This window comes from Vitis vinifera, chromosome 5, assembly GCF_030704535.1.
Source record: "Vitis vinifera cultivar Pinot Noir 40024 chromosome 5, ASM3070453v1".
NCBI lineage: Eukaryota > Viridiplantae > Streptophyta > Magnoliopsida > Vitales > Vitaceae > Vitis > Vitis vinifera.
The window spans coordinates 6,760,507-6,782,021 of record NC_081809.1 but is presented as its reverse complement, the minus strand read 5'-3'; the positions used below and the strand labels follow the sequence as shown (position 1 = coordinate 6,782,021).

At 31.5% G+C, this 21,515-nt stretch overlaps 2 protein-coding genes across 3 annotated transcripts; one reads left to right on the top strand and one right to left on the bottom strand.

The window, feature by feature from the left end:
* Nucleotides 1–2,911: 2,911 nt before the first annotated feature.
* Nucleotides 2,912–3,734, top strand: LOC100266602 (PRA1 family protein E). Its single transcript, XM_002284174.4, has one exon. The coding sequence runs from the start codon at nucleotides 3,052–3,054 to the stop codon at nucleotides 3,625–3,627; it is 576 nt and encodes a 191-aa protein (XP_002284210.1). The 5' UTR covers nucleotides 2,912–3,051; the 3' UTR covers nucleotides 3,628–3,734.
* A 5,698-nt stretch (nucleotides 3,735–9,432) lies between these two features.
* Nucleotides 9,433–16,914, bottom strand: LOC100245936 (E3 ubiquitin protein ligase DRIP2). Of its 2 annotated transcripts, XM_010651690.3 has the most exons (8): nucleotides 16,198–16,907; nucleotides 14,856–14,955; nucleotides 14,013–14,343; nucleotides 13,849–13,891; nucleotides 13,455–13,737; nucleotides 13,301–13,351; nucleotides 9,941–10,013; nucleotides 9,433–9,849 (listed from the first exon to the last, which is right to left on the bottom strand). In XM_010651690.3, exons 1-8 carry the CDS (start codon nucleotides 16,313–16,315, stop codon nucleotides 9,670–9,672), a joined length of 1,179 nt encoding a protein of 392 aa, XP_010649992.1. In that variant the 5' UTR covers nucleotides 16,316–16,907; the 3' UTR covers nucleotides 9,433–9,669. The 2 variants fall into 2 exon arrangements, with proteins under 2 accessions (XP_010649992.1, XP_002280186.2); XM_002280150.5 differs by having other exon boundaries at nucleotides 13,455–13,891; nucleotides 16,198–16,914.
* Nucleotides 16,915–21,515: the final 4,601 nt, after the last annotated feature.

Sequence of the window (21,515 nt, the reverse complement as noted above, 5' to 3'; positions counted from 1 at the left end):
TATTATAAAAGAAGGTTATCCAAATGGATATTTTGAGTTTTATTTTTTAATTTTATTTTATATTCTAAAAAAAATAAAATAAATGACCATTCCAAATAAAATTAATTTTTAAAATAAATAATTAAAATCATTTTCTTTTACAAATAATAATTGTTTTCAATGAAAAAACAAAAAATAGATAAAAAATAAAAGTGACATTGCATCATCACATGGCTAAAGTTCACAATATCATTAAAATTTTGGGATTTCTTCCAAGAAATATCATCAAAATATCAATATGTTCAGTGATCACTAGCCATCATGGAACATGCAGGAGAAATCTCAATAGAGTTGTTTTTAAAGAAAATCATGAAAAAAAAAAAAAACTGATTTATTGGCAATAAATAAGAGAGCCAAAAAATTGGAGGCTCACATACATCTAGTCTAGTAAAAAATTGTTAAAAATCACCAATAAATTGATAAATTTCCTAATAGTTTTAACTCCTTCTCTCGACTTGCTTGAAAATGATAGAATAAGGTAATAAAAAGGTTTCCTATGATTAAAGGTTTAGTCATATTTTAAACTAATACGAATCAAATTCTAAAACAATACTTATTTTAACATACATAAATATTTGAGAGTTTATATTATTAACTTACTTTTGTTTGCAGCTAAAAGTTGAATTTTTAACCACCAAAAGCAAATGTCAATCCTCCTTGTTTAGTGCTCCTATCAAAGTAGAATATCACAAAAGGTTCTTAGAAGTTCTTAAAAGCTGGATGACAACTTAAAAGATTATGATACAAAAGAAGTTGCCCGGTATGATAATTCATATGTTGAACTAGAGTTCCTCTTGTATGGTGGACTTATGAGTCATTAATAATAATAATAATAAACGCTATTCATGCTACAATATCGTAGTGTCTATGAATTTCATTTTTCTTTAAGTCCAATTGGATTCCAAATGATTTCAATTCAATTCAAGATCATGGATTTTACTAAGGTGAAGTTAGCAGAAATTCCCTACATAAGGAGTCATTTCGTGCATCACAGAGTAAAGCAAAATTTAGATCCTTCTAATTGATCATCTTGTTCCTCTATCCTCTTCATCCTATTTTTTTCTTTTCTTGTAGTAAATACTTTGTTGTTGTAACCAAGTCCTCTGTCCATTTGTCCAAGATTCTTGTTCTAACATAAGGTATTATTGCAATAATAAAATTTTATTTCAATTTAAATTATTGTCTTTATTGTTTAATATCATTTATTATATTTTTAATTATTGTCTTTATTGTTTTATTTTAATTTCAATTTCTATCCTTAATATATATGGTATGAGTGACATCAAATTATTAACTTAATAAAATGATAATGACAACCAATGCTTATGAAATAAAAACAAAAAATACAGCTCATCAAGCTGCTAATGCTTTTGTCATATGATTCACTGGTTTACTTAAAAGGCTGTTGGGATCATTATGTTTCTCAAAATGAAAGAGAATATATATTAATTGTCAAGAAAATTTTAATAATAATAAAAAAAAACGTCTACTCAAATTTATGAAGAGATTTGTAAATACTTTAATATTTGCATAACCAAACATTTTATAGGAGATTTAGTTTGTAGAAAAAAAAAGTTGGACAAAGAATTAGAAACACACGTAATAGAAGAATTTATTATGAGTTATTAACCTATGGAGAATTAATTATCTTTATCGATAATGAAGGATTAACCTTGTATACAGGTCATAAACTTAAAAAGTCCAATGAAAACAAGATAGCAAAAAGGAATTAGGAAAATTTTATTTACACTATAGATATGATATCATAATAACCCTTTCAAAAAAGAAAAAGAAAAATAAATTTTAATAGAAATAAAAAAAAACAATCAACAAATGAATCAAAATTTCCAAAGAAAAAAAAAATACCAAGTCAAAACCCTTAAACAAACCAAACACAAAGAGGAAATTAATAGTGTGCTACAAATGCAGAAAAGTGGAACATCATACAAAAAAAATTGTTAATTAAAAAATAAAATAAATGTTTTAGAAATAAATAACAAATTTAAAGAACAAACGATGGGTTTAATAATTAACAACAATTTCAAAGAACACCATATAATTAAATACTCTGAATATAATCAAATATTTAATTGAGTTGTCATTACTCTGTAGTATATTTTTGATATTATGGCTATTGTTTGAGCTTGCTCTACAAGGTTATCAAAACTTGACTCTAATATCATTCCAAACGTAAGTATTATAAAGATATAATAAAAGACAATAATGATTGAAATTATCAATAATTAAAGATAAAAATTGAAATTAATTAGATATTAATAAAAACCTCAAATTACAATTTTTTTTTATAAAACAAAACTATAAAAATTATTTTTAAAAATATACAAAAATTTTCATTGAACTTTTTTTTATTTTTTCGTCTCCACAAATAACTTATTAAACACCTTTGTTCTAATAAATTTTAATAAAACAACCAAGCATAAAGACAATATTAACTAGTATTAGCTAGTTATTTTTTTAGATAAAATAAGATTTGATTATTTTTAATTTCACTTTAAATAAAATAATATTACCTAGTGCTATTTTCAAAATTTTATTTTACATTTTTAACAAAATCAATTATGTTTAACATGTAGATCAATATTTTAACGTACCTTAAAATAGTATCATTTTTTAAAATAAAATATTTATTTTTTAATTTATTTATAACTTTGAAACTATTTTTATTTTTAATCAGACTTGAATTAAATTTAATTAATATTATATAAATTGAACTTATAAATCCTTTATAAAGTCAAAATAGAAGAAATATTTTTGAAAATAATTATAATTTATTTATAATTTATAAATTGAAGTTATAAATCCTTTATATTTTTAATTATAATTTTAATTTATTTAGGGAGAAAAAGAAAACGTTGTTTTGCTTTGAGAATAAAATTAAAATTGTTTCATACATAATCCCTCTCAAAAAACACCCATCCGAATTCAGCAACTCGTTGGTCCACGCAGTGAAGTTCACGGCATTGTTTCTCGGTTTCTCCCCAATACGGCACAATGTCCTCCGCATCCCCTTACGGCTACATGTCACCGCCGTCCACTTCCGCCGCCGGCTTCCTCTCCACCGCTAGAGAGAAAACCCAGTCTGTAATGGCCGGCTGTCGACCGTGGGGAGAGCTCCTTGATCTCTCCGCCCTCAGCCTCCCCTTCAGCCTCGGCGAAGCAACGGCCCGGATCAAGCGAAGCCTTGCCTATTTCCGTGTAAATTACACGCTCATCGTCTTGCTCGTGCTATTCGTCAGCCTGCTGTGGCATCCCATCTCCATGATCGTTTTCTTGGTTGTATTCGTTGCCTGGCTCTTCCTCTACTTCCTTCGAGATGACCCCGTTTTGATCTTCAACCGAATTGTGGACGACCGCGTTGTTCTTGTGGGCGTTGCCGCGGTTACAATCGTTGCATTGGTTCTCACTCATGTGTGGCTGAATGTTTTTGTTTCACTTGTAATTGGCTCCTTCTTGGTTTGTTTACATGGGGCTTTTAGGGCTTCTGATAATCTGGATGATCAAGAGTCCCCTTACGGAGCATTGCTTACGGTGGTCGATAGTCCCAGGGGATCGTATAGTCTTGTTTGAATGTTCATTTACGGATAATTTTGACGATTTGGACGCCGATTGTTTGATGATTGTAGTGTAGCTTGATGATATTGTCTCGATCTGATATAATTTACCTTTATTTGATATATTTGCTTTCTGGTTGTGTTTGTGACTGCGAAATTGGGAATAGAGCATTCTCACTGGTATATATGGCCGTGCATATTGGGGTGGATTGAGGCAATTAGTGTCTTAATCGTTGGGGGTTGTTCTGAAACTGAAATTTATTGAAATAGTGATGGCCCGTTTGGATGTAGCATTTGAAATCAAATGGGTAATTGTTTCTACAAAGCATTCGGAATTAGTTACTCGGGGCTTTTGCTAGCATTACATTAACATATTTAGTATGGAAACCTTAAAATTTGATAAACTAATCTTGTTACAGTGTTTTTATGAACTTTTGTGACCCGCTTTCATTTTTTTTTTTTTTGGGAAACACTCATTTGATTTTCGAGGGGTATACAAAGAGTAGTATCTTTTATATATTGTAGCATGATGATTCATTCAGGTAGTGCTTAAACTGCTTGTATCTATGTTGCTCGTCTTTAAAGTTCTGTGATCAACCTTTGGCAGTTTGCGGTATTTCTGCCATTTGTTACTTGTTCAGGTAGTTGTTTGGTTGTCATTCCGAATCTGTTTAGAAGTGCATCCTGTTTTAAAATAAATTGTTTCATGATAGATTCTTCGCTTTCATAAGACTTGATCTTTCTATAAGTCAAGCATATTGCCTGTGATTCAATGTATTCAGTGCACATTGTCTGTATATGGGTACATATTCTCGTTAATATGGATAAAGGCGCATACACATATTGAAGATAGTAACTATTTTGTAATATTTGTACCTTCTACACCCATTTTTTGTATTTGGCAATTACTTTTGAGATTATATTTAATAATTCCCATGGGTACATGCAATATATGCTCTTTCTCTGATTTTAAGTAATATTTAGCCTTTTACAATTCTATTTATTATTTCGAGTTTAAAGAAATTAGAATGACAGTTGGGAACTTTTCTTGCCTGACAGTTAGGGAACATTTTCTGCCACCTTAAAATGTATTCTATAACATGCGGTTTTTTAGTGTCTCGAACAATCTCAGTGATCAAGCATGTCCATCTGCAGCGTTGCTTTTGGTGGTCATTAGTCCATGGCTGTGTTTGAATGTTCTTTTGCAGAGAATTTTCAATGATCTAAGACCAAAATTGTTTGATGGTAGTAATATAGTTTGATTGCATTCACTTGATTAAGTTTGTCCTAGTGTTTTATGTTGAACAGGTATAAATATTGTTATGCATGTTCATTGTGGTATGAGGAAATTGATGTCTTAATTGTTGGGGATATTACAAAACTGGAAGGAAATTATCAAAAACTTGTGATGGGGCATTCCAACATGGCCTTGAAAACTGAGTTGATCTGTTTTGTTTCTCAAAACATTGGGAATGGTGATGTTGGATTTCATAGTTGTTGAGGGTGTGCCTTATGTGCACCTAATCCATAAGCACAATGATTCCTTAGCTATAATACCTCACTCATCGAGGTGCACCTCTTCTTAAAGAGGCACTCCTTGCCTATTTTCTCTCTTTTTAAACTTTTAATGTTGCATTCTCTCATTGTTTATATTGAAATTTTATATAATTACATTAATTTTTTGTTATGTACTTAACTTAAATGCTTGAAATATTGAGTTTTTTGTTGCTTGGATTGGAATTTTGGATCATATTGGTGATACGAGTGAATGATAAATGTTTGCATAATCTAAATTTAAAATATTTTATACAATTGACATATGCCCTTTGTTGGGTCTCAATTTTGTTAGGCCATGAATTAAGATGTGCTTTGCCCTAGGCCCTAAGATACCTTTGGGCCTTAGGTGCACCTTGTGCCTTTCAGAATGCATCGTAGAGCATACTTGTAACATGTGATTTTAGGATTCAATTAAATAACTTACAGTACTTCTCTATTTTTTGTGATGAGTCCTCCATTATTTTAGAAGGGTTTCATTTTAGAGGTGGGTTTTTATGCCTTTCAATATGGTATAGCAAAATGGACTTTATAAATTTTCATGGGATATCCAAATACACGTTGACGTGATGTATTAGTTTATATTTTAAACTGTGATGAGCATGCTTGTATATTTCTATTCTGTAGCTTGAACCAGGATGTTGATTGACTCTGTTACTTGTGCAAAAAAGCTTGTATTTATGTTGTTTGACATCAGAGCATCTATTGACCCCTCTTTGTATTTCTCCTTGTGACATTGTTGAATAATTGCTTGGTTGTTCTCTTCAAACCCTTCGGAATTTGGAATTCCATTTTTGAATGCCTTGTTTCATAATTGATTCTGTCTACTATTACCTTTCTAATCGTTATTGAGTTGAACAATGTACTGTCTTAGTTGGTTTCATTTTTCTAGTATCACTACTTTTTTAAAGGTCAATCATATCCAATTCATTAAGGGGAGTTGTTCTTTCAGTGATTTTAAAGGTGGAAGAGTGACAGTAAAAAGATGTTATTTAACTTACTTTGTACTAACAAGCATGCCTGCTTGTATCTTGGAAATAGTAAATAGGACATGCTAGAGAATTAACACTAAGAACACTTAGAGTGGATTGGATGAGAAAAAACACATGGTCTTTATATGGGTCGAGCTTATTGCACTTAACACATGGTGCACATTCATGTTATGTAATATTTGCACCTTGTCTAATATTCATCTGTTGTTTGGTGATTCATATCGTATGTACAGGCACATGATTGTTTTCTTTGTTATATTCATTGCTGGCTCTTCATCTACTTCCTTCAAGATGTCCCGTTTTGATCTTTAACTGAATTGTGGACAATTAAATTGTTCTTGTGTTGCTTGGCATGGTTACAATTGTTGCATTGGTTCTGGCTCATGTGGTTGAATGTTTTTGTTTAACTTGTAATTGGGTCTTGGTTTGTTTACGTGGTACCTTTGGGGCTTCTGATAATATGGCATTGCTTTCAGTGGCCAATGGTCCGACAAGATCTTATAGTTGTGTTTGAATGTTAATTTGTGGATCATTTTGGCAATTTGAATGTTAATTGTGTGATATAGTTTACTTTTATTTGATTTATGTGCTTTCTGGTTGTCTTTATGAATGTGAAATTGGGAATCACATCCACTGGTATCCATATATGATTGTGCATGTTCGGGTGGAATGAGGATATTGATTATTGGGGATTTGTGAAACCAAATTTTTTTAAAAATTGCTATTGGCATTTGAATGTTGCATTTGGAATCAAATGGGTTCTTTGTTTTTACAAAGCATTTGGAACAGTTACATTGGGGTTTTGCTAGCATTCAATGATATGTTTATTATATGGAACTTTAGAACTTCATTAAATAACTTTGTTTTTCAGTGTTTTCACTATTGTTTGTGATGATGCTTCCATTTATTTGTTTGTCTATTTTTTTGGAAAGGTTAGGTTAATTTCCACGGGGCATATTAGTTTCTTCCTTGAGACGTTGTAAAATGGTGATTCATTCAGGCACTTGTGCTTAAAGCAGTTATTTAATTTTTCTCTTCAAACCTGCTTAGATTTGTAGATAAATATTTGAATAGCTTTTTTTATGATTGGTTCTTTGTTTTCAGATAGTAGATTTGATCATTCTTCGAGGCAGGCATATTGTCTGTGATCTAACACATCAATGCCAACAGCTTATTTATTTATATGCATATGGGTAGATATTTTCATTATGATGGATAAAGGCACAGTTACATCATTAGTAACTATTTTATGTAAATTTGCACCTTGTCCAACACCCTATTCAGCAAGTGCTTTGAGATTATATTTAATAATCTCTGTGGGTATGTTAAATAATGCTGTTTTGCTGATTAAATTAATTTTTTTCATTTACTTCTCTAATTATTATTTCAAGTTTACAGTAATTTAATGATAGTTGGAAAAATTCTTGCCAGACAGTTAAAGAACATTTTCTGTTGCCTTAAAACGTTTTCCATAAAATGCAAGTCTCAGACAATCTCAATGATTAAGAATCTCCATTTGGGGCATTGCTTTTAGTGGTCATTAATTCCAAGACTGTGTTTGAACAATCATTTATGGATAATTTCAATGATTTAGAACTGCTATTGTTTGATGATAGTAATCTAGTTTGATTGCATTGACTAGATCGGATGTGGGTTAATCTTTTGATTGGCTGAGAACTGATCTTTCTATTTGTGTGTGTTATTCTGGTTGTATTTGTGATTATGAAATTTAGAAATGTCCTAGTGATTTATGTTGGAAAGGTAGTAAATACGGTTGTTAGGGGAAAGGAGCAAGGGGGTTGGTGTTCCAAGGAAGTGAGGGGTGGGTATGGTGTGGGGTTGTGGAAAGCAATTAGGAGGGAATGGGATGTTGTAAGTAGTAGGCTCTTTTTTTGTGGTGGGGAATGGACAAAGGGTGAATTTTTGGAAAGATGGATGGTGTGGGGATTCACCTCTATGTGTTTCTTTTCCCACTTTATTTGCTTTACCTGTCTATATCTGTTTCACTAATTTTGTTTAAAGAACTCATGACTTGAAAAAAAAAGTCTTAATATGGAAGTTGAGAAAATATTACTCTTCGTAGAAGCACTATTTAGGCTTTATGCAAAAAGTTTTTTCATGTTCGGTCAAACTTTTACAATCCTTACATTATCCTTAAAAAATTGGGACTTTGGCTTCGGTTAAAACAAAAAACATGAAACTACCCCAAACGAGGCCTAACTATATTTTTGCCACTTGTTACATAGTTGCATGGTTTTTTTCCTCTGTAAATTCTTTTGAATTGGGAATTGTGTGTTTGAATACATTGTTTTTTGACTGATTCCATCTTCAGAACCTGGACTCTTGAAACACTTCTTCGAACACTGAATCTTTTTAGGAACAAACTTATTGCACTTAACAAATGGAAAACATACTCATTATGAAAGAAGATGGTAATATTCTGGGTGTCTTCTGATTAATTTGAGATTGTATTATATAATCTCTTAGGTGACGTGAATGTTTATTCAGTGATTATGGTATCTTTCAAGAACACAACTACTGCAGAATATTGTATGTAGCTGCAACATCTTGTACACTCTGAGACAGACGAAAGCTTACAGCACTATCATAAAAAAAGTGAACTCAGCTGTGTTCCAATTTGACACACAGATGCTGTATCATCACTCATGAGTCGTCACTTCCTATTGGTTGGGGTGTTCTCTGCACTCCTGTTGATGAAATGACCGAATTCAAGAAGGTTGATTTTTATCCCATCAGTGGACTTGTAGCAACTGAATCACAAGTAAAAACATCTTTAAAAAAATATTTTCTTAAAACACCCTCATCATTTTTATTTATTTTTTTCTGTTTTTAAAAACAGATTAGTATTTTCTGTTTTCTTAAAAGGTTTATCAATCGTTTAAGGTAACCATGCAAATCTGGAAGGCTCTCATAGGAAACGACAACTCCAAAAATTACCCAGATGGAGAGATTCATAGAATAGTCAACAGAGGGTACCTGGTTTGTTATGTTAATCATATGGAAAAGTCTACGAAAAACCACTTTTCGGTACCTTAGCATAACCCTAATCATATATATGGCCACAACAGACAATTTCTGAAAATACATGAATGTTGCAGAGATAGGGACCCTGCTTCCAACTGCAACTTCAATATTTAGTGTCCTGTACCATACTGTATCACCATCAATATGCATAAAATAGTTTCTTCACTGTCCCACCGGTCACCACCTCCAATAATTTATTCACATTAATGAAGCCCAAACCAAGGACAATATCACCAAAGAAAATAAATTTTTTTTCTTTTTATTCTTAGAAATTTATGCATAATGTTAAACTCTACATGCAGGGGGAGAGAGAAGCTAAATAAAACAGTCACACCACAGCATGTGGGGACACAATTAAACAAATTGAACATCAAAATTTCCTAGGAGGACAATGGTGTATCAGATTGGAATCTGACTGCTTGTATTTTTACTTTTGAGACAGAATGGGAATGTAGAGACACTTAAAATTATGGGGTCTTAGGTTTGCGACCATATGACAGCACCATCACAAACTCCTTGGCTGAGCTGCCAATGGGTGGCTGTGTTGCTTCTGATGTTGTTGGTGCTGCTGCTTGGAACCACAAATCTACTAAGCTCTGCAGCTGCAATGTGGGAACAACCGGCTGACCCCGCAGTGTGATCTCCACCTGTAACAAATTCCATATCTCAAAAGTCAACTCATAAAGCCCCATCCTACATTCCTCAAGTTGAAGGGAATAAAGGGGAAGGTGAAGTTACCTCAGATTCACTATTAAGATGCAGTTTTTGGACAAGGTACTTCTGGAGAAATGAAACAGGCAAATGACCATCCCTGCAACAAATAAAAAGGAAAAAATTGAATTAATAATTCAGAAAATATTTTTTCACAATAAACTGCAAGAAGCATCTCTGCAAAAGGGTGGAGCATCATCATATTATAGTTGTTTGACTCCTCTTCATCATGTAATAGTAAACTCTTGTTTCAAATAGATGGAAAATCCTAATGATCGGAGAAAACAATAAAGCATATACACTGAGAAACTAACCATGAATAAATACAAAAAAAATAAATTGAGTGACCTTAGAATAAAAATGTTCCACATAATATTCAATGAATGAACTCCTTAAAGGTAGCAGAGACATCAGTAGAAATATCAATCCACCTTTAAGATTGCAATCAAGTTGTTTCAATTTTTTTTACAATACGGTAATGAATTTAATTTACACAGCAACTCTATTCTACTGAATGGATTTCTATCTTCCAGTGCTGTGGAAAAATGAAATCTTACTGCTCTGTTTTCATTGGACACCCCTAACCAAGTATGGTCTTCCCGATAATGAAAGATTTGTGAAGAAACAAGAACCCCAAGAACAGCATAATCCAGAAAAAGTAAATATCCATAAGGAGAGAGAAAACAAAGACAGAAGGATCAAGATGTCTATGAGCTTTGAAGTTACCTTCAATTCTGCAAGTTTCACTCTGAATCCCTATCATATGCAAAATTGCCTAATTTCAAATACTATATGAACTGAGTTATTTCTACTCTTTGGATCAAAGTTCTTTGAAAGCTCATAAAAATACCTTGGGTAGTACATGCAACTAATAAAGTTTATGGGAAAAATTTGTAGTTGTAGTTGTAGCTCAAAAATCATAAAAGGAAAATATCCTAGCCTTTTACCATGGCAAGCATAAGGGAACGTTAGTATCATGAGAAGGTAGGAGATCAAACAGGTTCAAAGCTTGGCTAATTCATCATAAGAGGAGAGAAAGAGCAAAAAAATTATAAAACCTAGCAGTTCAAATGATTCCAGATGCGTGTTCCAAGGGCTAGTTTGTCAGGGTTTTGCAAGCAAATAGCAACAATGCTGATACAATGAAGTATAAAGTTTGTAAATGCAGTCAGGTAATCAACCCAATATTCTTATTCTCCATCCTTGTTAGTTCAATTCTTTATTCATTGTACTGAGGTTGCATAGTATTATGGCTAGGCTTGGAACATCCTGTTCAACCTTGGTCCAGGTCAGATTGGCTTTCTTGTTAAGGTTGATAAGGACAGAATTGTTTTTGTTCATATTATAGTTTGGTTTTTCATATTATATAAGAAACAATTTGGTCAAAGTGTTTCAAAGTTTTTAGTAGATAATATCTTAAATTCTGGAGAACAATACCATATATAACCCCATAATGATGTAAGCATGCATTAGATCAAGATGGGTTTGGGTCAAGTTGAGCCATGACCTTAACCATCCCTAGGTTGCACAAAGTTGGGTTGGAATTTTTTAATCTAAGCCTACCAATTCATGGCAATGACTTTGTATTAATCAAGTTCACCTCAGCCACATTCTAGTTCACTAATAGCCACATTCTAGTTCACTAATATGGGCAATTGAATTAGCTACTCGGTACAATAATATTTAGTTTATCCTACTAAATAGGTCAAGGGATACAATAAAAGTAAAAGTAAAAACTTACTCAGCATCTACAGTTATTGAACACACCTTCATAGCTGCACACTCTCACTAGTATTTATATCAGGGCCTACTGCTGAGAAAACTACGTAAGGCACTTAGTGGGGTTTGTCAAAGAGAATTGGAAAGTTCCAGAAGCTTGTAGTGGTGCCTGGAGTTCACTAAAAGTCATGTGGGTCTATCCAAAGTTGGATGGAAATATGAGGGGGTATATCCAAAGCTAGATGAAAGAATCTAGAACATTATAAAATACTATGGACCTAGACCCTAAAGTTAGAAGGAAGCATTTGGAACATTATGAAATGCTGGATCATTGCAAGTAATACTCTCCACAACACTGTAAATAATTGTACAGATCCTAGCATTTGTAAAAACTTTATAGAGGGATTTTAGAAACATCAAGATACCAAAAAGTTCCAAATGAACTTATAAAGTAAGAGCTGCATACATTAAAGTGTCTAACATTAAGGATTCCAAAAAGCTCCAAATGAGCTTATAAATAAAGAGCTAACTTGACAAGAATTCCAAAAAGTTCCAAATGAGCCCATAAATAGGTAAAGGCTTACTTTGTCCTACAGGAATATCTGAAGTCTATAGAAGCATCAAAATTCCAAAAAACTTCAAATGAATCTACACATAGGTAAAGGTCCACCTTGTCATAGATTCCAAAAACTTCCAAATGAGCTTTATAAATAGGTAAAGGCACATTGTGGCCAAGTCACTCTATATTTGAGAGCAAAACTTGTATAACTTTCTTTTTTAACAATACACTTGCACTCTTTCAAGCTTCCAAGTGTGGTGTCTTCCTTTGCCTGGTGTTTGTTTTTCCTAACTAAAGAGTTAACTTTACTTAATAAATTTATAGCAGGATCCTATTTAGCTTTTTTACTGACAAAACAATTATGTGAACTAAAAATATTGAGGTTATCCTCCATAATACTAAGTAATAAGTACACTCACTCTCTTCCTAATCCAGTAACTATCTAAAGATGAAATTATTAAAAATAAAAATGAAAAATTAGAATTCATCTTTAGACTCTTTCCAAACAGAATCCATTTTTCCCACTTCCATAATTCTTCTAAAATTTGCTACACAAGGGGGCTCTAGTGTAATGAATGTAACTGATCAAGAAATAGGATGATCTTAATGCCAAATTACAGGGCATGATGTAAGAGGCCACACAGTGTATTGACTAGAGGAGAACGAGGATCTTTTCACTGGTGCATCCTCCCCCTTCCTTACTCTATACATATTACTTAGTTATCAAGACAAAAGAATAGTACTAATGAATGAATTGAAATTGAAACGTTAGGTAAATTACTCGTATCAGACAAGGTTTGAAAAGTATGAAAAGAAAACCAAAATTGAAAGCAGGCCCAAGTTTCAAAATCTGCAACATAGTAGTTTGCCGGAAAAAGATGTTGTATATGTGTATGTATGCATATGTATGTGCACACCACATACAAATGAGAACTAATGAGGCATCAATATAATGAGGAATACCGATAAAACATATTGAAAAATCTACTTATGTCTCATACTGCTATGGTATTTCTATCAAAACCTAAAAAATTCGGTGAACTGAAATTTAACCGTGAGATTTTCTTTTTCAAAACAAAAACATGAATAAGAAGGCTAAAGGAACTCACCTCATCCTCAAGTAGCTTGAAGGTATCTGTGGCAAGGGTGCATCACCTTCCCTGAAAAACATTATCATGAAGTCACACAATTAACACATGATAATGATATGAAGAACTTAAACTTAAGATCAATTCTTCAAAATGCCAAGAAACAGAATCTCACTGGTTATCAGAAGCAACTAATGAGAACCAAACTGGACAAGCCCTTATATTACATTTGCTGTTTCCATCATTCTCAGCTAGTGCTGGAATACTAAACCCCTCTGGAGTAGCTGCCTTTTTTTGTCGACCACCACGGATTCTCGGTTTCACTGAACCAGATGGCACATGAGTTGTGCCATTTTCTTCATCCTGAAATTTTAACTTGCCACGTTCTTTAAGTTTTGCTTTAGGGACATGCGCTTCTTTGTCATCAACATGTGAAGGTGTTGATTTGGCCAAAGAACCTTGCAAATTTAACTTATTAGACTTTGTTCCACTACAAGCTTCCACCAGGCAATTTAAGGGTTTCCACATATCATCTTTTTCTTTCAGTGTTTCAGAATTTTCCTCCTTACCTTTATTAATGTGTTGCTTAGATGACTCAGCACTAGAATAATTCTGCACCAATAAGAGAATTATGCAGGAAACTGTTACTAATTAAAGCTACAACATCATCTTCTTTCATAGTTTAAAAAGCAGAAAGAATCCATAATAAGCAAAAGCAGAAACAAATCCAAACCTCCTTTAGATTCTTTTTATTTTGTGCTCTCTTATTTAGAATTTCAGGTGAGCTCGGGTTCTCTGGATAATCCTCCTCTTTCTTAATGGGCTCCTCAACAGGAAAAGTGGATTCTCGTGCAGCAGAAAGCCTTCTTGCAGCAGATTTTGTTCTTTTTCCTGTCATAACAGTCTGGGATGACACTCTAGGTGTGCTAACCCCTAATGAGGACAGAGATCTCTCCTTTCTTCTAGCTGGCAATGGAACTGAGGCCACTTCTTCAGTTGCAACGACCTTTGATTTTTCTGAAGGGAAGATTTTGGCTGTTAAATCTTGCAAATTGTGGTCTGGCCTGCGGATTGGCAAATTTTAAATAAATTTTGACAAATATTAATCCGCATTTAGATCAAAAGCTTATATATATATATATATAAATATATATATATATACACAATAAAAAAGAAAAGAGTATGTCTTTTTCCAGAAAAAAAGTCAGTAATCTCATTCTTTTGCACAAAATTGACAGACAATTTTTTTTTCTCCAGGTCCTATCACACAATCAATCAAATGCATGATTCTACACCGTAAAAATAGAGATAGGTCTACTGGACAATTCATCAGCTAGATAGTGAACGTACTTTCTAATCTACGTGAAATGCTAGTGGTTGCCCCATAGGTGAACCTAAGGAACAATTCCTTGCCATTAGTTGTGAATCTTCCATTTATTTTTAGCATGTAAGCTTGTAACAATCCAACCAGATAAGCAGTAATTATCACTTGGGCAGAGCATGCAGAGTTGTTGTAAGCATGAAGCAAGTATTCAATATGTAAAGCACTAGATTCAGAGGAGAATGAGAAGCAGACCTTAGTTTCTCAAGTGGAGCACAGCCTAGATTTGTATTGCATACAGGACAATAATCCAACTCATCTTCTGTTATCTTGTCAAATATGCACTTCCTGCAAACTGTTTGGTAATTCAAAAGATAAATCCAAGATGTCAGTAGTAGATTAAATGCAATCCATACAACATCAAAATTCTTTCTTTCTATTAAACTCACATTACACATGAACTTATCCAAAGAAAAAACACCCAATACACATGAGAGTGTGCATTCAATATGGCTCTTCAGCGAAATGAGAATGAAGCAAGAGAACAAGGGGGAAATAAGAATTGTGAATGAAAATTTTGAAACCAGCTTTCTAATCAACAAAGCTTTGTCAAAAGGGATTTAAGCATAGCAAATTACATTCCAAGAATGTTACCAGTGGGGCTTGCTAATCAAAATTATGAAATAAAGAATAAGTTGCTGCCCCTGGAAAATGGAAATTAGACAGTTGAACAGAAATCCTCCCATACAAAATTGGTAACTTAGCAAAGAAGCTTCTCTTCTTTGGTATCTGTCCTGGGTGGAAAGGAATTATGAACTCAAAGAACATGCAATCACACAGAAGCTTCAAAAGAAGTCCCCAGCAACATCAAGTAGAAATTCACATCTTCAAGGAAGGTACATGAATTATAGAAACTACAGTAGCATCCAAAGAACTAATAGAAGTGACATTCAATCCACTAGCAGTGTGAAATTCCAAAGCTCTAGCACACAAGAAAAGGAAATGCAATCATAAGTGTAATACTTCAAAGGACAGCTACTAAACTAATAAAAATGTCATCCTCCGCCAAAAATAGAATAATGCAAATGAACTTGCAATTATCCCACAAACGTGTCTATTTTCCATAATATCATCACAAAATTAGGATTTAACACCGACAATATGCCAAAATATGAAAATATATATCTTGGATTTTGATAAGTGTGTTCATTACGACTTGGCAAGTTCAACTCTACCATTACCTGGAAATGAAAAAAGCCGACCCATATATCAGGGTCAAGAAAAAGGCAAATAACCACTAATCAAGTTTGAATTTTTTCTTTCTTTCAAGCTAAGTAACAATCTATTGAGGACAACATGCAAGAATAGTGTAAATGCAAAACAAAGACGACCCAGATCATGGAAACGTAAAATTATGAGATGCCCAGATCACAAAAATGCTTAGAAGCAATTGAGTTGAAACACATAGATTAAAGACAACGTAAACTGCAACAAACCCACATCAAAGAACGAAAAAACAAGCAGAATCGGATGGAAAATGATCAGAAAGAAACGAAATTGAAAAAGACACGAAGAAAACAGAGACTGAGAAACTCACAGGTGTGGAGACATTCAGATATGGTGGTGGCGTCATCGAAGAGCTTGTTGCAGATACGACATGTCATGCATGCGGCGAGCCTCTCCCGGGGAACCTTGGCCACCGGGCCCGACATCATCCAAACCCCAAAACCTCACACTGACGCTCTCCAATCACTGCGTTTACCAACGTACCCACACGGTGCATGTAAGCAATAGCCAGGAAATCATGAGATTATCCATCACTTTGAACGAGAACCCACAAGAATCACGAAGAAAATCATAGAGAAAACGAAGGCAATGAAGGTATTCGCACTTAGTATCTAGAGTCTCTTGGATCTGTTTGGTGGGCGAGAAAAAAAAAGTGAGAGAAAGAGCGGGATTTGAGGTGTGATTTGTGAGAAGGGGTTTGGATTATTCGGCAAAAAACTGACGTGGGTTTTGTTGGATTCGGAGAATGGAGAGAGGGGTGGGGCTCTGGCGATGATGATCTGTTCGAGGTTCGATTATGGAAAATCCCACGAAAACTAAAGACCATGAAACTAAGTTTTTACGAAGGCGAAGAGAGAGAAACAACACGCCCCCCTGTCTCCGTCTCTGTCTCTCTCTCTCTATATATATACTAATATTAAACAGGGGGGGATCTTCGCGTTAGCGTGCGCTGCTGGGGTTCCTCCATCTAACCTACGCACTTGCAGCCCCGAGTTTTTTGCCTCTGTATTTCTCGTGTGTAACGAGTCCTCTGCGGCGCACATTGTGTGAGCTTAGGTAACCGCTTGCTATCCTGCGCCAGGAGGCCCCACCAACTGAAAATCGGAAAAAAGTTTTTCAGGACTCAGCAGTTGCTGCCAATGTTTGGAACCCACTGCATGATCTGCTCTTTACAGGACATCCGTTAGATTGCGAGTCAACGGTTGCTGATGCCTACTCACACTGAAACCTATTCGTATGACTGAGCACACACAGCCGCAAGTATACAGATGGTAATTCATGCGATTCATATGGCGGTAAAAATAAAAATAAAAAAATGAAAAATAAATAAAAGGAAAAAAAGTCAAATTAATAAATTAATTTGCAGATTTTGAAAGTAGGTGGGTAGGTAACTCAAATTTAAAATAATTTCCTTGCTATGATTGAAGGTCTTAATATTTTCGTACTTTGGATGTGTCCAAATTAATTCCTACTTCCAAGTTAATAATAATAATAATAATTTTAAATCTTAATTTCGTAACGTGTCCCACACTTCATTTCTTTTAATAAAAAAAAACCCGTGAGCCAAAGAAAACTTTCGGCTTAATTATTTTGATTACTCTTTTAGAAAATAATTAAAAATAAAATATTAAGGAACATGTTTACTTTTGTTATAGAAAATATTAAAAAAAATATTCTAAGCAAATCCTTGACATTTTAATCGGGACTTTCTTATTTAAGTTAGACATTATTACTGTTATTTTAAAAAATAATTAAAAATAAAATATTATGAATAAAAGTTATTTTAAAAAATATTTAAAACTACAACAAACAAGTTTTTAAACATACTTTTCCTATAGAAAATTTACTTAAATAAATCCTTAATTTTTCATTCGGACTTTCTCATTAGATAATGTTGTTTTAAAAAAATAATTAGAAATAAAATATTCTTTAAAAAATAATTTTATAAATATGAAAAATGATTGAAAATAAAGCAATTAAAGATTACTTTTAAAACATAAAAAATAGATTAAAAATATTTCAAGTTTTTAAATAGACTTTAGTTATAAAAAAAAATTAGAGAATAATTTTGGAAAACTATTTTACAAAATCAATCTTATATAGACTCTTTAAGTATTTAACAATAATTTAAAATTGTTTTTATAAATTTCCAAAACAGTCGATTGATTTTTTTATTAGTACTTGTAAGTGTTTTTTCAAACAATCAAATTATTATTATTTAATTTTGTTAATTAGAACTGCTCGGGAGTGATTTAGAAACTCTTTATTATAGAAATGAGGTGCTTCCACAATTTTTAAAAAATTTAGAAAATCACTTGTTATGCAATTCATAAAAGAATAAAATTAAAAATTAAAAACATAAAAAATTATTGGTTTCTCACTCAAAATCCATCACTCCATCATTACTTTTTGTTATATATATCTTTATCCATGTATCATTCCTCCATTGAATTTTGTTAATGGAGTAGACGAGTATGAAAGATATTTAAATTCTTTCCAAATGCTAATTCTTCTTGTCCTTATTTTAAAACGAAAAAAAAAAAACAATTGTTTTTCTTTAATTTTATTTCTTGCATTTTTTTTTCCTTCTTTGTTTCATCAATGTTTTATAGATTAAAAAAAAACGTGAAATTAAATATTTAAATGGAGTTGAAGTAAGTAATTAAGTGTGATGGTAAGAGGCGTTTTACAATTATGAGTTGTGAAGAGTGATTTATTTGTCATTTTATTGAATATATTAGGTTTAATAATTATGAGGAGAAAAGGCAAAAAAAAAAAAAATAGTATAATTTAATTTCAATCATTTTTCATATTTATAAAATTATTTTTTAAAATAGATAAAAAAAATTTATTGAAAAGTGTCTCAAATTCTATTTAGAATCCATTAGTAAGTTATTGATTTTTTTTATTTTTTATTTAGGAATAGGTATCTTTAATAATTATATAATTTGTTTCTAATATGTAATATACCTATGTAATTAGGAAAATGCATAAGAAGAGATTTTAACTCAAAGAGACCATCTCTTTTCAATATAACTGAGACTTTAGGATTTGAAGACTCTAAGATTGTAATATATTTTAACAATAGTGGAAGTTATTTTTCATATTCATTAGTGACGTAAGCTTTGTTAGTGGATGAAAGCTTTAGACCGAATCATGTAAATTGTTTTGTGTTTTGTGTGTCTCATGCTTTTTCACATAAACCGGTATCAAAGTTTGGGTTGTTAGACATTGAATGGTGATAAAACTTGAAATTGAAAAGTTTAATGGAAGAAACAATTTTAGATTATAGTTCGTTAAGTTGTATATCCTATTGGTTCAACGTAGGTCGTCTAAAGTATTAAAGGATAGGGAAAATCTACCAACAACGATGTCAAATAAAAATAATGATGAACTTACGAAGAAAGCGCATTGTTCTATTGAAGTTGGAAAGCCTATATATGATGAAGTTTTCTTACAAAATCAATTATATTCAAATAACTAGTTGTTCACTCTCTAGATGAAAGAAGGTACATCCATTAAAGACTACCTTGATAAGTTTAATAAAATTATTATGGATACGAAGAATATTTATGTTAGAATTCATGATGAAGGCAAAACCATACTTTTGATATATTCCCTACCATATTCTTATAAAGACTTTATTGATGTCACAATGTATAATAACCATACTCTCTCTATACATGATATTAAGGTAGCTTTGAACACAAAAGAGGTGAAGAAAAAAGTGTCGAAGAGTGGAGAAGGAAACTCAAGTGAAGATTTGGTAATAGAGGGAGTACAAGAAAGAAAAATAATGAGAGGAAAGGTCAATCTTGATCTAAATCAAAGTTCAAGGGAAACAACAAACGTTTTAATTGCAACCAAGAAGATATTATAGATGGTTACTAACAAAATGAGGAAGTGGACTAAACCATCTTAAAGGTATGCTAGTGGAGATTTTGCCAATTAAGCATTTAGTATGACAAACGCTAAAAAAGATATCATTGTAGTGAAAAATCCAATGCGTGTGAGTATTCAATTTGTTCATATATATAATGTGTGAACTTAATTGATAACTACGAAACATAAAGGGTCGTAGGGGTGTGAAAGACTTTTGAGTTTGTTTGAATCTTAGGAATTATTATTTTCTTAATAACATTAAATTTATTTAGTTTTACATGTTAAAAATATTTATAAAATCAAATATGATATTTTTTATTATGTTAATTTAAAAACTAATAGTTAAAAAAGTACTATATAACGTATTTCCAAATATATCAAAATATCAAACTATAGTAAGAGATTGGATTTTGAAAATTTGTTATAAATTTTAATTTATTATTTTAGTATTATTTATTTTCAACTTTGAATAAGAGATTGGATTTTGAAAATTTGTTATAAATTTTAATTATTATTTTAGCATTATTTATTTTTAACTTTGAATGAGAAATCTGCAAAATGTTAAATTTAATTTTGTTAAGAATTAGATGAATTATGAGACAAAAAATGATAGTTGCATATAATAGAATTTTGATTTGGATCATGAAAATTTCACTTTCTCTATTGAGATGAAATTAAGTGATTAAGTTAAAAAATAAATAACTTTAAAAATAAGTTAAGTCTTAAAGCATCTAAACTACATCAAAGAAAATACAAATTATCTCATAGATTATGTTTGATTAGAGATGAAATAAAATATGTTATCATATCCCTTATTATATCTTGTATTCAATCAAACATGAAATAGAATAAGTCATAGGAAATATATTATCCAATCTCTCTTTTATTTCCCTTTTTTCTTCTCCATAAATAAACATCTTGTAGGAAAAGTTAAGACTTTTTTATCTTTTCTCAGTAAACAAACATTCCATAGGAAAAAAAATCTCAACTTTCAGGTATTTGTTCTAAGAGCATTCTAGGAATTTGTTTTAAGAGCATTTTTATTGGTTATGAGATGTTTGTTTATGGAGAAAAAAAAAAGTCTCAACTTTTCTTACTAGATGTTTGTTCATTGAGAAAAAAAAGAAATTCATAATTTTTCCTAAATGTTTGTTCCAAAAAAAAATCCTCAATAATAATAATAATAATAATAATAAATTAATAATAATAATAATAATAAAGAGATTGAAAAGAAGAGAAACATCCACACAAGGAATCTACTTGTCAATTTGTTTTATTGACATGACAAGTAAAAAGATCATTTTGGGAAAATAGTTATCTTACTCATAAAAATGTGCATTTATTTTAAATTATTTTTAAATGAAGGAAGATAATACAAATTTAAAAAACTTAAGGTTCTTTTTTCTATATTTTTTCAAATTAGGAAGTCAAAACCCACTTTTCCTAAAAATACATATATAAAGTATATTGTAATATTATATATATATATATAAGTTGTTTTTATAAATTTAAGGAAATAATATAATTTTTTATTTTATAAATTTTAAATATTTTAGTCATGAATATTATTAATAAAGAAATAAAAATTATTTACTAAAGTATAGATTATAGAATGATTTTCATATAATCCTAAACATGGGAGAAATTTCATACTTTTTTTAATACCATTTATGTGATGATGCAATATAATTCTTTTTTTTTTTAAAGAAATATTATTGTAATATGTTTTTCATTTCATTTTTAATT

Excerpts from the sequence above, each read along its gene's own strand:
- LOC100266602 (XM_002284174.4), top strand. The coding sequence starts at position 3,052 with ATGTCCTCCGCATCCCCTTACGGCTACATGTCACCGCCGTCCACTTCC.
- LOC100245936 (XM_002280150.5), bottom strand. The coding sequence starts at position 16,315 with ATGATGTCGGGCCCGGTGGCCAAGGTTCCCCGGGAGAGGCTCGCCGCA. Across the intron at positions 14,344-14,855 it reads GCTCCACTTGAGAAACTAAG|GCCAGACCACAATTTGCAAG; the intron begins GTCTGCTTCTCA and ends GCCAATCCGCAG. Across the intron at positions 13,892-14,012 it reads ATAAAAAGAATCTAAAGGAG|AATTATTCTAGTGCTGAGTC; the intron begins GTTTGGATTTGT and ends TTATTGGTGCAG.